Genomic DNA, 13,925 nt, shown 5'->3' with positions numbered 1-13,925 from the left:
AGCAGGATGCAACAAGTCTGAGTGAGGACTCCACCAAAACGTCCTGCTCCCATACTTCTGTAGTTGACCTCTTTACCACTGCCCACAACACAAAATGTCAAAACTTCGCCTTCAGGTTTCCACACCTTCAGTCCATGGGCCAGGCTCTTTGGCTATACTGGTCAGGGATCTTAGCATATGCTATTCCTCCTCTCCCACTTCCGTACGTGATCAGGAAACTTCAGCAAACCTCTCTCTCTCATACTACTGACTTCCACATAGACCAGACAATCCCGGTTTGCAACACTTCTCAAGATGCCTGTTGTACTCCATGAGAAACTACCCAACAAGATGGACCTTCTCACTCAGGATCAAGGCAGCATGAGACACCAGATGCACTGGAAGTTCAATCTAGCAATATGGCTCTTGAGGTCCTAGAGTTTTACCTCGACTTCCCACAAGAATGCATATACATTCTGAAAGACGCATGCAGGCCCACTACGCACACCTGTTATGCTGCTAAGTGCAAAAGGTTTGTCAGCTATTGCATTTCAAAACACTTGGACCCTCTCAAATGAGCAGTTCAAGGTATTGTAGGTTACCTCCATCACCTACAGAAGTCCGGTTTAGCATACACCTCTATACGCCTTCACATGGCCGCTATTGCATGCTACGTACAGAACAGGGAACACTCACCTTTGTTTAGGATCCCTGTGATCAAGGCTTTCATGGAGGAGTTCCAGTGGATCACCCCACCTAGAGTTCTGTGTGCCCCGCGTGGAACCTTAATATTGTTATTACCAGGCTTATGTGCCCTCCTTTTAAACCACTACACTCCTGCCCCTTTCAGCTTATCTCTTCGAAGTTCGACTTCCTTCTCACTATCACATCCCTAAAAGGTGTTAGTGAATTACAGACTCTCACATTAGATAGGCGTTCTTTCAGATCCATAACAACGGAGTGGGCCATAGGATCAACCCAAAATCCTCCCAAAGGTCTTATCCCTATTCCACCTCAACCCAACTATCGAGCTCCCGGTCTTTTTTCTCTCAACCAGACTCAGTAACAGTAGGAGAGCTTCACACTCTTGATTTAAAAAAAATGCCTTTGTTTACTACATCGACCAAGACTTTTTCACAAAACACAACAATCTTTTGTTGTGTTTGCCAAACCTTACAAAGGTCAACCTTTGTGAAAGGTGGGTATATCCAGGTGGATTGTAGAGTGTGTCCAAACCTGTTATCTCACTGCCAAGAAAACATTACCTGTCATGCCCACACTACATTCCACTTAAAAGAAATGAGCCACTATGGCTTTCTTGGGTAACATACCCCTAGCTGAAATTTACAAGGCAGTTAAATGGTCTACTCCACAAATATTCCCTAAACACTGCTGTGTGGATGTCCTTGCTTGCTTAAAAGCTATAGTTGGTTCAGACAGTCCTAAGGACTTTGTTTCGAGCATCTTCACCACTCACTAGCTGACCACCGCTTAAGAGAGTACTCCTTTACATACAATGAAGAGCATGTGTATGCACTAGGGAGCCAGTGGTTGCTCCAGATTTTTATACACTTTCTCTTATGGTCATACATTCTGCTCCATCAGTACGATATCCACTGTGCGAAAAATAATCTAGCAATGGAGCGGATACATATGCGCTTTGCCAACTAATGGTGGAGGCCCTATACAATGTAAATCTAAAGAATTCTTAAAAATCCTTTATTTTTTTTTAAAAGTTGTAAATGACTCTACCCAACACTATGTGGCAGGAGTATGCGGAACATGTGAATCTACACCACCAAATGTTACGAAATAATGCTTACAGGATAAGTAACATTTCCCTCTTCCTTTTCATGTACTTCAGCGTCACTGCTAGAGAGATATCATAGTTGGAGAGAGCCTGGGAGAGTTTGGATTCTATGGTGATGCTGTTGTCAAGATTTGAGCATTTATACAGCGTGATTGTGGGAGTTCAATTAAACGATACTTAGTCTGTTCACTTAATCATGCTGTTTTATTTGTTTCTTCTCTTCTTTCACAGCAACGATCAACGGTGGCTTCCATGATGCATAGGCAGGAGACGGTAGAGTGTCTGAAGAAATTCAATGCAAGGAGGAAGCTGAAGGTGAGTACAGGGTGTTATTTTACGGTTTTATCTTTCAAACAAACCAACAATATATGTCATTGTTACATTAATTCAGTTGCAGTCGTAATTTCCTTAGATCATGGAGTCTGTATTTTCTGACCTGGCACCCTTAGTTTCCCCATCTTCTGTGGGTTGGTCACAAATGGGAAGCAATCCATCTCCAATTCAATGAAGTCCTGTATTTTGTTACTTTGCTTAATTCGTTTTGTTGTTTTACATCTTGTTGGCTGTATGTCGTACTCGCCATGGGGGGCTACTATTCCCCACAATTCCAACAGACTTTGTCAAATCTATTGAGGCACTAATTGCCTATATGTATGACCACCATGCATCTACGCATTGCCATTCTTTATGTATCCCACAGTCTTGTAATATCTCTTTTCCCCACCAGCCCAATGTCACAAAATATTTCTTGTATCTTGGCACCACTGTGTCTCCTCATATTCTGAGTTCCAGTAAATTCTCTTTTGGCTCTACTAGGATTTCACATTCCAACCATTATCCAGATTATCTCTAGGTAGAGACATTCCCATGGTTTGTGTACCAAAGTGTTCCTTTACCCTCCTCCCCTTCCATACACACACTTAAACTTTAAATCATCAGCCATTTATGTCTTTCCCCAAAGGAATATATTAGGGTACATGTATAATAACGTGTATGCATGGGGTTTTAACAGTATTTAATTTTAGGCACCCACGTTTGGGGACCAGCATTTATTTTTGCTCAACATAGATTTACCGAGAGCAAGAGAATAAAACACCCAAAGAAGAAAGGAGTAAGATTTGCTGGTAAGAGTCGAGGGGCATTCACAAACACCCCATATCGATGGAATTGTTTACTATGCTGACCCAGCTTCTGGACAGCATAAAAGATGATGACCTCCCTTCCTAGACCAAGAGCTTCACGCTCCCCCTCAGAGTGCTCAATACACACACACACACATGTAAAATCCCCTCTAACATTGGTAGTCCTAACCCACTTTTCCGACCCCTAGGACTATAATTGCCTCCACAAACCTTTAGCGTAATACATAACCTATCCACTAGCTCGACCTTCGCCTGCCTGCTGGGGCTTCCTCCTATTGAATCATTCAGACACCCTAAGCCTTCAGTATGCTCTATCTATGTCGCTCACATGCAATCACCATAATGTATGTTCTATTTACTCCTCCAGTAGTATTGGCAAGATTGCTCAGGACGTTCTCCACTATAACAGATACCTAAAGTGCTAGAATATAACATTTCACCTTGTGATATTTTGCTCACTGGAAAACTACTGTCTTAACTGCCAACCTTTTTGATTGCACTGTTGCTAATGTAATAAAAAATGTTCAACAAAAAGCTTTAAAAAGGGGCAGCAAGAGGGAAAGAAACACAGAAAACCCGTCACAAAGGGATAAAGAAGAGACCTGCAAGAGTGCGATTAAATGGGGGTTAGGGAGTGTCTGGGAGTGGACTAAAGAGGGATGAGGTATATTCAAGGCTGTGCAGCCTTGATAATCGTCGCTCCTTCTGAGCAGAACTTTGGCATTGGCACTCATTCTATCACAAATTAACCACTGTTTTTAATCTTATTAATAAGAATTTTGCTCTAATGGCAACCACCCATGGCCCTAAACTTTCCTCTTCCCATTTTTCATTTACAAACTCTAGAGCATCCCTTTACCAGTGAGTTCTTAGAGTAGAGTAGGTGACTGTCTTGTCAATCGCAGTCCTATGCAATTTATTGGATGGCTTAATTCCTATTTAGTTTTTGTACCTCCTCTGGAGCATAACTTGTTCACCCTTGGGATATGACTTTCCACTGCTTATATAACAGAACTACTTTTTGAATGTCATTACTTGTTTAGCACTCCATGAGAGTTCATGTTTAAGTCTTGGCATGTTCACTTTCCCTTGCCCCCCCCATTCTGTCTCTCCCTTCACAACTTTCCTTTTCGTGATACAGCCTTGGCAATGCCCTGGATGTTTTCCTGCAGCACTAAGAAAAACCTTTCATAATTTGGAAATTAAATGTAATTTATAGTCAAGCCTCAACCTTCAGCGAGAGATGGAATAAGAGGCACATTTAGTAATCCCTTAATTCTAGTGAGAGAATATGAGTTAGTTGTAATAGATCTAAGGGCGATACAGAAGTTCCAACCCTCAGACTTTCGTAATGATATATCTCTATTCAGATTTGGCCAGAAATAGATGCAATAATGATCACACCTGATAAAATAAAAAAACATGGGGATTGATGTTAGACGCTATACTTTTTGTTGTTGATTGTTTTATCTTTTTTAAACTGCAAGTATTCATATGATGGATTCAACCACGTCATGAGGAACACTACAGTATCCAATTAATAATAAAGGGACAAAGGGTAGAGCCTAAGTAAATAACCATACATACAATCGTATACGTTCTTAGAGGGTGACACAGTACCCACCCTCTCCAGGCTACCAGCATGTGGCCAGATTTAACCACTCCCAAAAGATTTCAAAATGCCGAACAGGGCAGTGGAGCCAACCTCTACAACTGGGAGACTTTGGTGCCAGATCTAAGTCACATGGGTAGTTGCACTTGACAACAAGCATTGGAAATGCAATAGGGCGCGCATTAGGAAAGTTTGAGCTATTGGTCTTATGAATGTTTTTTATTTGTGTTTTTTTTAAATAGCTAATTTAATAGCTTTGTCATTTACAATGCTAATAGTTATAACTTTCGCAAATGTGACACCTATAGCATTTGTAATGCAACATGTTTTGTATTTACGTGACTTGGATGTATTGATATTACAAATAACAATGGCTTTTAATTTTTTAAAATAATTAATACTTAAATAATTTATTTAATTTGTAATGGCAATAGCTTAAACTTTTGTAAATAACTTTTGTGAAGATTATGTTCAGTGTTTTTTATTGTGACGAAAATCCAAGAACAGAAGTGAAATATTAACATATTTTTGTGATTTGTAATAAAGCGTGAAAGCTTGAAAACAGCTTGAAACATTGAAAGAACATATTTGAACCAGTGATGCTGTGGTTGAGCTGAGTGATGCTGTGGTTGCGCTGAGTGATGCTGTGGTTGCGCTGAGTGATGCTGTGGTTGCGCTGAGTGATGCTGTGGTTGCGCTGAGTGATGCTGTGGTTGCGCTGAGTGATGCTGTGGTTGCGCTGAGTGATGCTGTGGTTGCGCTGAGTGATGCTGTGGTTGCGCTGAGTGATGCTGTGGTTGCGCTGAGTGATGCTGTGGTTGCACTGAGTGATGCTGTGGTTGCACTGAGTGATGCTGTGGTTGCGCTGAGTGGTGGGTGCATTGGTGGAGCTGTGTGGTGGGTGCATTGGTGGAGCTGTGTGGTGGGTGCATTGGTGGAGCTGTGTGGTGGGTGCATCGGTGGAGCTGTGTGGTGGGTGCATCAGTGGAGCTGTGTGGTGGGGGCATCTGTGGAGCTCTGTGGTGGGTGCATCAGTGGAGCTGTGTCGGTGGAGCTGTGTGGTAGGTGCATCGGTGGAGCTGTGTCGGTGGAGCGGTGTGGTGGGTGCATTGGTGGAGCTGTTGATGGAGCTGTGTGGTGGTTGCATCTGTGGAGCGTATCGGTGGAGCTGTGTGGTGGGTGCATCGGTGGCGCTGTGTGGTGGGGGCATCTGTGGAGCTCTGTGGTGGGTGCATCAGTGGAGCTGTGTCGGTGGAGCTGTGTGGTGGTTGCATCAGTGGTTTTGTGTGGTAGGTGCATCGGTGGCGCTGTGTCGGTGGAGCTGTGTGGTGGGTGCATCGGTGGAGCTGTGTCAGTGGAGCTGTGTGGTGGTTGCATCAGTGGAGCTGTGTGGTGGGTGCATCGGTGGAGCTGTGTCGGTGGAGCTGTGTGGTGGGTGCATCGGTGGAGCTGTGTGGTGGGGACATCTGTGGAGCTGTGTGGTGGGTGCATCTGTGTGGTGGGTGCATCGGTGGAGCTGTGTGGTGGGCGCATTGGTGGAGCTGTGTGGTGGGTGCATTGGTGGAGCTGTGTGGTGGGTGCCTCGGTGGAGCTGAGTGGTGGGTGCCTCGGTGGAGCTGTGTGGTGGGTGCCTCGGTGGAGCTGTGTGGTGGGTGCCTCGGTGGAGCTGTGTGGTGGGTGCTTCGGTGGAGCTGTGTGGTGGGTGCCTCGGTGGAGCTGTGTGGTGGGTGCCTCGGTGGAGCTGTGTGGTGGGTGCCTCGGTGGAGCTGTGTGGTGGGTGCCTCGGTGGAGCTGTGTGGTGGGTGCCTCGGTGGAGCTGTGTGGTGGGTGCCTCGGTGGAGCTGTGTGGTGGGTGCATCACTGAAACTGTGTGGTGGGTGCATCGGTGAAGCTGTGTGGTGGGGGCATCGGTGAAGCTGTGTGGTGGGGGCATCTGTAGAGCTGTGTGGTTGGTGCATCAGTGGAGCTGTGTGGTGGGTGCATCACTGAAACTGTGTGGTGGGTGCATCGGTGGAGCTGTGTGGTGAGTGCATCGGTGGAGCTGTGTGGTGGGTGCATCGGTGGAGCTGTGTGGTGGGTGCCTCGGTGGAGCTGTGTGGTGGGTGCCTCGGTGGAGCTGTGTGGTGGGTGCCTCGGTGGAGCTGTGTGGTGGGTGCCTCGGTGGAGCTGTGTGGTGGGTGCCTCGGTGGAGCTGTGTGGTGGGTGCCTCGGTGGAGCTGTGTGGTGGGTGCCTCGGTGGAGCTGTGTGGTGGGTGCCTCGGTGGAGCTGTGTGGTGGGTGCCTCAGTGGAGCTGTGTGGTGGGTGCCTCGGTGGAGCTGTGTGGTGGGTGCCTCGGTGGAGCTGTGTGGTGGGTGCCTAGGTGGAGCTGTGTGGTGGTGCATCGGTGGAGCTGTGTGGTGGGTGCATTGGTGGAGCTGTGTCGGTGGAGCTTTGTGGTAGGTGCATCGGTGAAGCTGTGTGGTGGGTGCATTGGTGGAGCTGTGTCGGTGGAGCTTTGTGGTAGGTGCATCGGTGAAGCTGTGTGGTGGGTGCCTCGGTGGAGCTGTGTGATGGGTGCGTCGGTGGAGCTGTGTGATGGGTGCGTCGGTGGAGCTGTGTGGTGGGTGCTTTGGTGGAGCTGTGTGGTGGGTGCTTTGGTGGAGCTGTGTGGTGGGTGCATCTGTAGAGCTGTGTGGTGGGTGCCTCTGTGGAGCTGGGTGGTGGGTGCATCGGTGGAGCTGGGTGATGGGTGCATCTGTGGAGCTGTGTGGTGGGTGCATCTGTGGAGCTGTGTGGTGGGTGCATCTGTGGAGCTGTGTGGTGGGTGCATCTGTGGAGCTGTGTGGTGGGCGCATCTGTGGAGCTGTGTGGTGGGTGCATCTGTGGAGCTGTGTGGTGGGTGCCTCGGTGGAGCTGTGTGGTGGGTGCCTCGGTGGAGCTGTGTGGTGGGTGCCTCGGTGGAGCTGTGTGGTGGTTGCATCGGTGGAGCTGTGTGGTGGGTGCTTTGGTGGAGCTGTGTGGTGGGTGCTTTGGTGGAACTGTGTGGTCGGTGCATCTGTGGAGCTGTGTGGTGGGTGCCTCGTGGAGCTGTGTGGTGGGTGCATAGGTGGAGCTGTGTGGTGGGTGCATAGGTGGAGCGATGTGGTAGGTGCCTCGGTGGAGCTGTGTGGTGGGTTCCTCGGTGGAGCTGTGTCTTGGGTGCATCAGTGGAGCTGTGTGGTGGGGTCATCTGTGGAGCTCTCTGGTGGGTGCATCAGTGGAGCTGTGTCGGTGGAGCTGTGTGGTGGTTGCATCAGTGGAGCTGTGTGGTGGGTGCATCGGTGGAGCTGTGTGGTGGTTGCATCAGTGGAGCTGTGTGGTGGGTGCATCGGTGGAGCTGTGTCGGTGGAGCTGTGTGGTGGGTGCATCTGTGGAGCTGTGTGGTGGGTGCATCTGTGGAGCTGTGTGGTGGGTGCCTCGTGGAGCTGTGTGGTGGGTGCCTCGTGGAGCGGTGTGGTGGGTGCATCGGTGAAGCTGTATAGGTGGAGCTGTGTGGTGGGTGGCACTTTTTATAAATCATTAGTAAAAGAGATCAATGAAATTCAACTAAAACCCATATATAGCAGAAGAGGAGAAAGCTCTAGTAACGGGATTCAGGATGAATGTGTTCCTTTGAAGCAAATCGCCAGCATGTGGAAGGTGCAAAATAGCAATCAGCATAAAACGAAAATGCCAGCAAAAGACTTTATAAAATTCTGTGTGGCTCTGATAAAATAATTAGAGCGTTTAATTATATCATGACCAACAACGGTTATTGTTTCCGGAGCAGAGTGCGAGATGGTTAGGCTGCAATATAAACAAGCCCATGGCATTGCTGTGGTGGGAAGGGGGGCGGGGAGAGGCAAGAAGGGAAGAATAGGGGCTGGGAGCAGCAGCCTTTGATGTGCTGGCCGGCCGTGCAGTAAATAATTAGGGGAGGAGAAATGCCGGCTGGGGGAAGCTTGAGATGCATGAGGAGGCTGGTGGCTTTGATGTGCACGCGCTCTCGGGCACTGCAACAAATCACCGAGATGGTTAAGCTCTGTTTAAGCCACAATATAGCTCGCCAGCTATGCGCGAGCGCATCAGCAGGCGAACCCTAAACATCTGTAGAGGGCCCCAAATACCTCTGGGCCTGCTGGCAACGTAGAATAGTACAATTCCAGTTGGGCATTACAGTAAATAATGTTTTTTAATCCTCTTTGCACTCTGGGAACTTTTTCCCTGCCCCATACGCAGGCCACTTGACGCTTAGCCAAAAGTAAAGCAAGGGAGACGAAGCGCCTCAGCTCCTTCCTCACTGCATCAGTGTATCCTAACAAGGCCATTTTCGGGGATACCTGTAGGGGCTAATCAATCATGTTTGAAATCCTGCATTTCCCTAGGCTTGCTCAGGACCAGGCCATGTGCATAAAGTCTGCTGCTCGGGCTTAAATCTCGAGAAGAGGAGTCTAGTTCTCCCCTATATCTAGTCACTCTCAGGGGGTATGATATAGTTGATGTAAATATTTGAAGTGGCTAAGGAGCAGTCTACCGTTAGGGGGCAGTTCTCCCAGCTGCTTGCTGCAGTATAGCCATTCCTCATCAGTGAGCAGCATTCCCATGGCACCCTCCCATCCCATTCTGGCGTGCAGCTTGATGACCGGGCCTTCGGATTGTATTGCACAGTGAAGGACCGTGACCAAAAGTTTGCGGGATGATTTGTCTATCAGTAGGCCTAAAGCCTTACTAGCCTGGGACTCTTGAGGAAAGGAGGGGAAATTGGTGTTTGAACAAAGCGAGAAGCCTCAGTTACACCAAGGTAGCTGCTGCTGAACAAGCTGTCCGGCCTTTCTGCCTAGATTTTCAAACTCGCGGTTTTGAAAAATGTTGTCCACCTTGTGTATCCCCAACGTATAGAGTGTATGAAGTACCTGCTTATCCTCTGTAAGTTGTGCATGTCTGTAGTGTGTCAGATGCTAGGTAGGGGAGTAGAGTATCTGGTGGTGCAATTGGTGACCGATCTTATCCCATGCCCAGATTGTATAGTGTACAGTATTAATATCTGCCCAATTGATTTGGGGATAAGGGGAGGGGGGCAGACCTACCATTGAGTGCAATGGGTGAGGATACAGTTTTTGCAGTAGCTGACTTCCTTTTAGGGGTTTAAGACTGGATTTCTCTGAAGCGTTTCTCAAGGCAGGACTTCTGCATAGGTGCTTTCATTTAGATTCATGGGTGCAGGCATCCATTTGGAAATTGTCCAGTTTGAGTTGAATAAGTGCATGAATGGACCAGAGTTGCTTATTAGTGAAGCTTCACAGTGACTGCCTGTCTCCACCAATTTCCAGAGCCCTTCTAAAGCACACTACTCTGGTGTCTGTTCAGTTTTTCATAGCTGCACACTACCAGCTCCTCAACTGACGAGGGTAGGCCCACTATTATGAATATTTGGCTATTGTTAGAGCTCCATCTTATGTGCTCCTCAGTTGACCTCAGAAGCCCGCCACCCTTGTTGTAGGACTGCACCTTATTTGCTCCTTAGTTAATCTCGTAGGTCCACTATGTTGGTGTCTATTTTATATCTTGGACTGTTTATCTGCAGATTCTTGGCTCACCCATAAAGTCGTGTATTGTGATATTTAGTCTTTATGCCTAGAAATACCTTCTTATGTGCCACTGCACCCCATAGACCCCCCCCCCCCCCCCGCCCCCCCTCCACTGATGGCGTCTATTTTCCTTGGGCTGTTCTTTAGTTGTTCCTTGGCTAATCCCATTGGCACATTTCTGTGGTGTTTGTTCAGTATTGTAGGTCTGCACCTGCAGGTTATGGCTGACCCCATATGACATTACTCAGGTTTTTAGGCTACCTTCAGAGGGCTTCACTTTTGCTGTGCCTCATGAGCCCCCTTAGGGCCACAACTATTGCTATCTATTTGATTTCCCTGGGGCTGCATCTTAGTTGCGCCTTAGTTAGCCCACAGACCCACTACTTTCTAACACTAATTTGGCTATACCCCAGCAGCTCACTGGTTTAGCCCCAGAGATTTGATCCAAGAGGCCCACAACTGCTGTCTTTCAACAATCATAGAACTGTGCCATAGCTTTCCTTTACTAACATTACAGACCCAGTATTATGGTATATTTCTAATATCCCTAGGGCTGTGTACCTACTGATCTTGGCATTACTCCACATACCCACTACTCTGGTGTCTATTTCTATTCCAAGTGCCTCACCTCAGCACTCCTGGGCTGATCTACTGCCCTTCTACTTTGCTGTCTATTAAAACCATCCCTGAGCTGTGCCTTAACCAAATCTGGGCAGCTTTGTTGCCTGCATCACAGGATCATTCCTAACAAATAATCACACTTGAAAGTTGGTGCATCTCTTACTCCAGATCAAATTCAACAACCCCTCTCCTGCAAATTATCGATCTTTATCTTATTACTCTAGCTGTCTCTAGTATTCAAGCGTCAGCCTACCAAGGCTGAGATAACTGCCTCTAATGAAACCGCATGCTCCTTGTCGTGCTTGCCCCACTTTATAGTTGTCACACCTAGTAGATAATGCTAGCCTCAAAATGTAAATGCAACCTTTTAGGAGAAATCTAGATTTGACAGGAGTTTTCACTCCTCCCCTACTGAGTTACGCTCTAGTAAAAGAAAGTTGTAGGAGTCACAATCCTGTATGAGAATCTCTGCAGGTGCTATAAATACAGCCAACATCGGACTCTGAAAACATGGCATTACACTGACTGTCAGTACTATAAACAACTCAGCAATAATTATTATTATGCTCTAATCCTATTTCATTGAACATCCCTATTGTATTAGTTTTACCTTAGTTTTATCTAACTTGCAACCAGACATCCAACCACATGGTTTTCTACTGTCTAAACAATATACAAACTCATGTAGAGCCTCCCTGTGTACCTTTTTGTGGCTTTAGGTCTGATGTAGGATTTCCATGGTTCTGTGTCCCCTCCACAATTGATCCGTGTGTATCACCCTTGTACCTGCACCAGTATCTTATATACTTTTCTTAAACATGATGTTCAATGGAATAAGGAGGGGTCAGCTCATGCTTGGCTCCTCTATCATTACGCAGGATATGTGAAAAATGCCTTTTTATTCAAAAGGACTACACAGAACCTTCCTTTTGTTCTACCATCGGCATGGAACACAAAAGGTCATCTGCCCTCGTAGCTATCATCTGTTGTGTTTCCAAAACATGTTTGCACCTGAGAATTAAAGCTTTTTCTTTTCGGTCTTGATAGCGTTAGTTAAGAAAACACACTGGAATCTAAGCACACATGTACACTTACTAGCTGCACTAACGAGATAGGAAAATGTAGCCTTCTTTCCAGTCCTTTCAGTTGCACTGTACATACACTGCATTTGAATGCAATGGTGATATTAAGTTAGTATGTGCTACATGCACCCAGGCCTGTTTTGTATGCATCAGGGAAAAATCACAGAAGCCTTGCCACATACCTAATCATCTGTACCACCTCCATTGCTCAACTCGGATGCAATGCAGCATTAAAATTGACACTAAACTTCTCACTGACGCACCCTAACCAACTCTTGCAAACTACTAATCACAGAACAGTCATCTAGGTCCTCTAAGTAGCTATTTTCTGCACATCCTCTGAATTTGAAGGCTTAACTGCTACAGAGAATATCAACCATATCAACATCTAGCTACAAATAAGCTTGAATGCTGCCACATATTATATGTGGTGAATGACATTTTTTTCTATTTCTTTCAGCACTGCCCTCGCTGCTTCCACGTCCTTTTACATGTGCCACCCTGCTACCGCCCAAACTCTTACCCATTGCGACGTCCTGCTTCTTTTCAACACTTTTTCCCATTACTCTACCTCATCAACTTATTCTCTACCTATCCTCCATTCTCTTATTTATCCCTTCATACCCTTCTTTTACTTCCTCATTCTTGACTTGCTGACTGATCGCTGCTCACAGTTACTCTGTATCCGACATTGACTACACTCTTCTGGTGCCTCATTACTATGCTTTATCCGTTACTTACTGAATTAGTGACCACCCTCCTAGCATTCACACCATTCTCACCTGTAAATCTTCCCTTCACGTTTATAAATCACTCCTTTTCCAGCATTGGTTTTTATATAGTCACATGCTTGAATCATTCTCCATCATGAAGCTGGGTACGCCCAGTATATTAAAATAGCAGTATACAGTGTAAAAGATACAGTATATAGTGTTAAAAAAGGCCATAGGCCTGAAACAATATTGTACATTTAGTAGTAGAAACACCCAGCAGCGGCCCGTGCAGGTGGGATGGGAAGAGGGGGGAGGATTTCTACAGATGACGACGAGGGAAAATTAATTATTTAATTTTCCAGTGTGGTCGTCTGCTAAATGACTCCCCCCCCCCCCCCCCCCCTCCCCAGGCCCCATCGCTCATAGCTGCACGGGCCGCTCCTGCAACCACCTCATTTGAATGCACCCAAGCTTCGGCCAGTAAGTCAGGAGCTCAAGCTCTTCTACTACCCCTAGAGGCCACCATAGCTAAGATTTATACTTCACCTCGTGTGTGAAGGAGTCCTCTGACAGAGCTCTGCTCTGACATTTTTCATTGAAACTTACATTTGTTACTTTCTTGATCTGCCCTGGATTTGAAGCCGTCCCATCTTCAGCGCTGAAGTACTTTGAATTGTTTTTTGGGACTGGGCAAGGGAGATCTTTTTACTGCATATCCAACTGGAACTATGGCTAACATAGACACAAAGTCTATTTTTAATAGCTTGTTCATCCTGTGGTCTTAAAAAGATTCACATTGAAGTTCCTCATTTGCAGCGTATTTATTACCTGTGTCCGAAAAAACAAGGCATTTAAAAGTGCCATTTGCATTAGCTTTTCATCTAAATCTCTTGGGTACAGAGATAGTATATTGGCTCTGTATCTGATGGCAAAATAGAATGTTCATTCTTCAGGGTAAGAGTCCGCGAAAAGTGCTCCTGCGAGCATCTCCACAAAGGCAGCGCAATAAGACTTCAGTTTCCTAAGTTGGACTTGTTTGGAGCAGTGCTTGCAGCCACCCAGTCTGTCCCTAAAGAACGAAGAAATACCTCTAAGGGATTGTCTGATTGCATGGTGGATCAAACTCTAAAAGGAAGGGAAAATCAACCTCGCCGATGATATTACTGTTGACGACCTACGAGACCGTCTATGACGAGACCTTCATCATTGATGGCGACCACACAGTCGACCACAATTTCGTTGAAGATAAGCCCATTGACGCTGATACTGTAGACCCCCATCCCGTCAATGAAGAAACCCGCTACAGTGACCACCATACTGTTGATGGTAGAAACTATGCTGTCGACGACAACAGTGCCATCGACTACAATACCATCTACA

General features: G+C 46.6%; 1 protein-coding gene across 1 annotated transcript in view; it reads left to right on the top strand.

Moving 5' to 3' along the window:
- Positions 1 to 13,925, top strand: part of LOC147679844 (calcium/calmodulin-dependent protein kinase type II subunit beta-like) — an 820,445-nt gene that overhangs the window by 679,975 nt on the left and 126,545 nt on the right. Inside the window, exon 11 of the mRNA XM_086942481.1 lies at positions 2,021 to 2,104. Within this exon, the coding sequence (XP_086798607.1) occupies positions 2,021 to 2,104 (84 nt within the window). The remainder of the gene's footprint in view (positions 1 to 2,020; positions 2,105 to 13,925) is intronic.

The sequence above is a fragment of the Lissotriton vulgaris genome, chromosome 11, assembly GCF_964263255.1.
Source record: "Lissotriton vulgaris chromosome 11, aLisVul1.2, whole genome shotgun sequence".
NCBI lineage: Eukaryota > Metazoa > Chordata > Amphibia > Caudata > Salamandridae > Lissotriton > Lissotriton vulgaris.
This window is presented reverse-complemented; position numbering and strand designations above follow the sequence as displayed.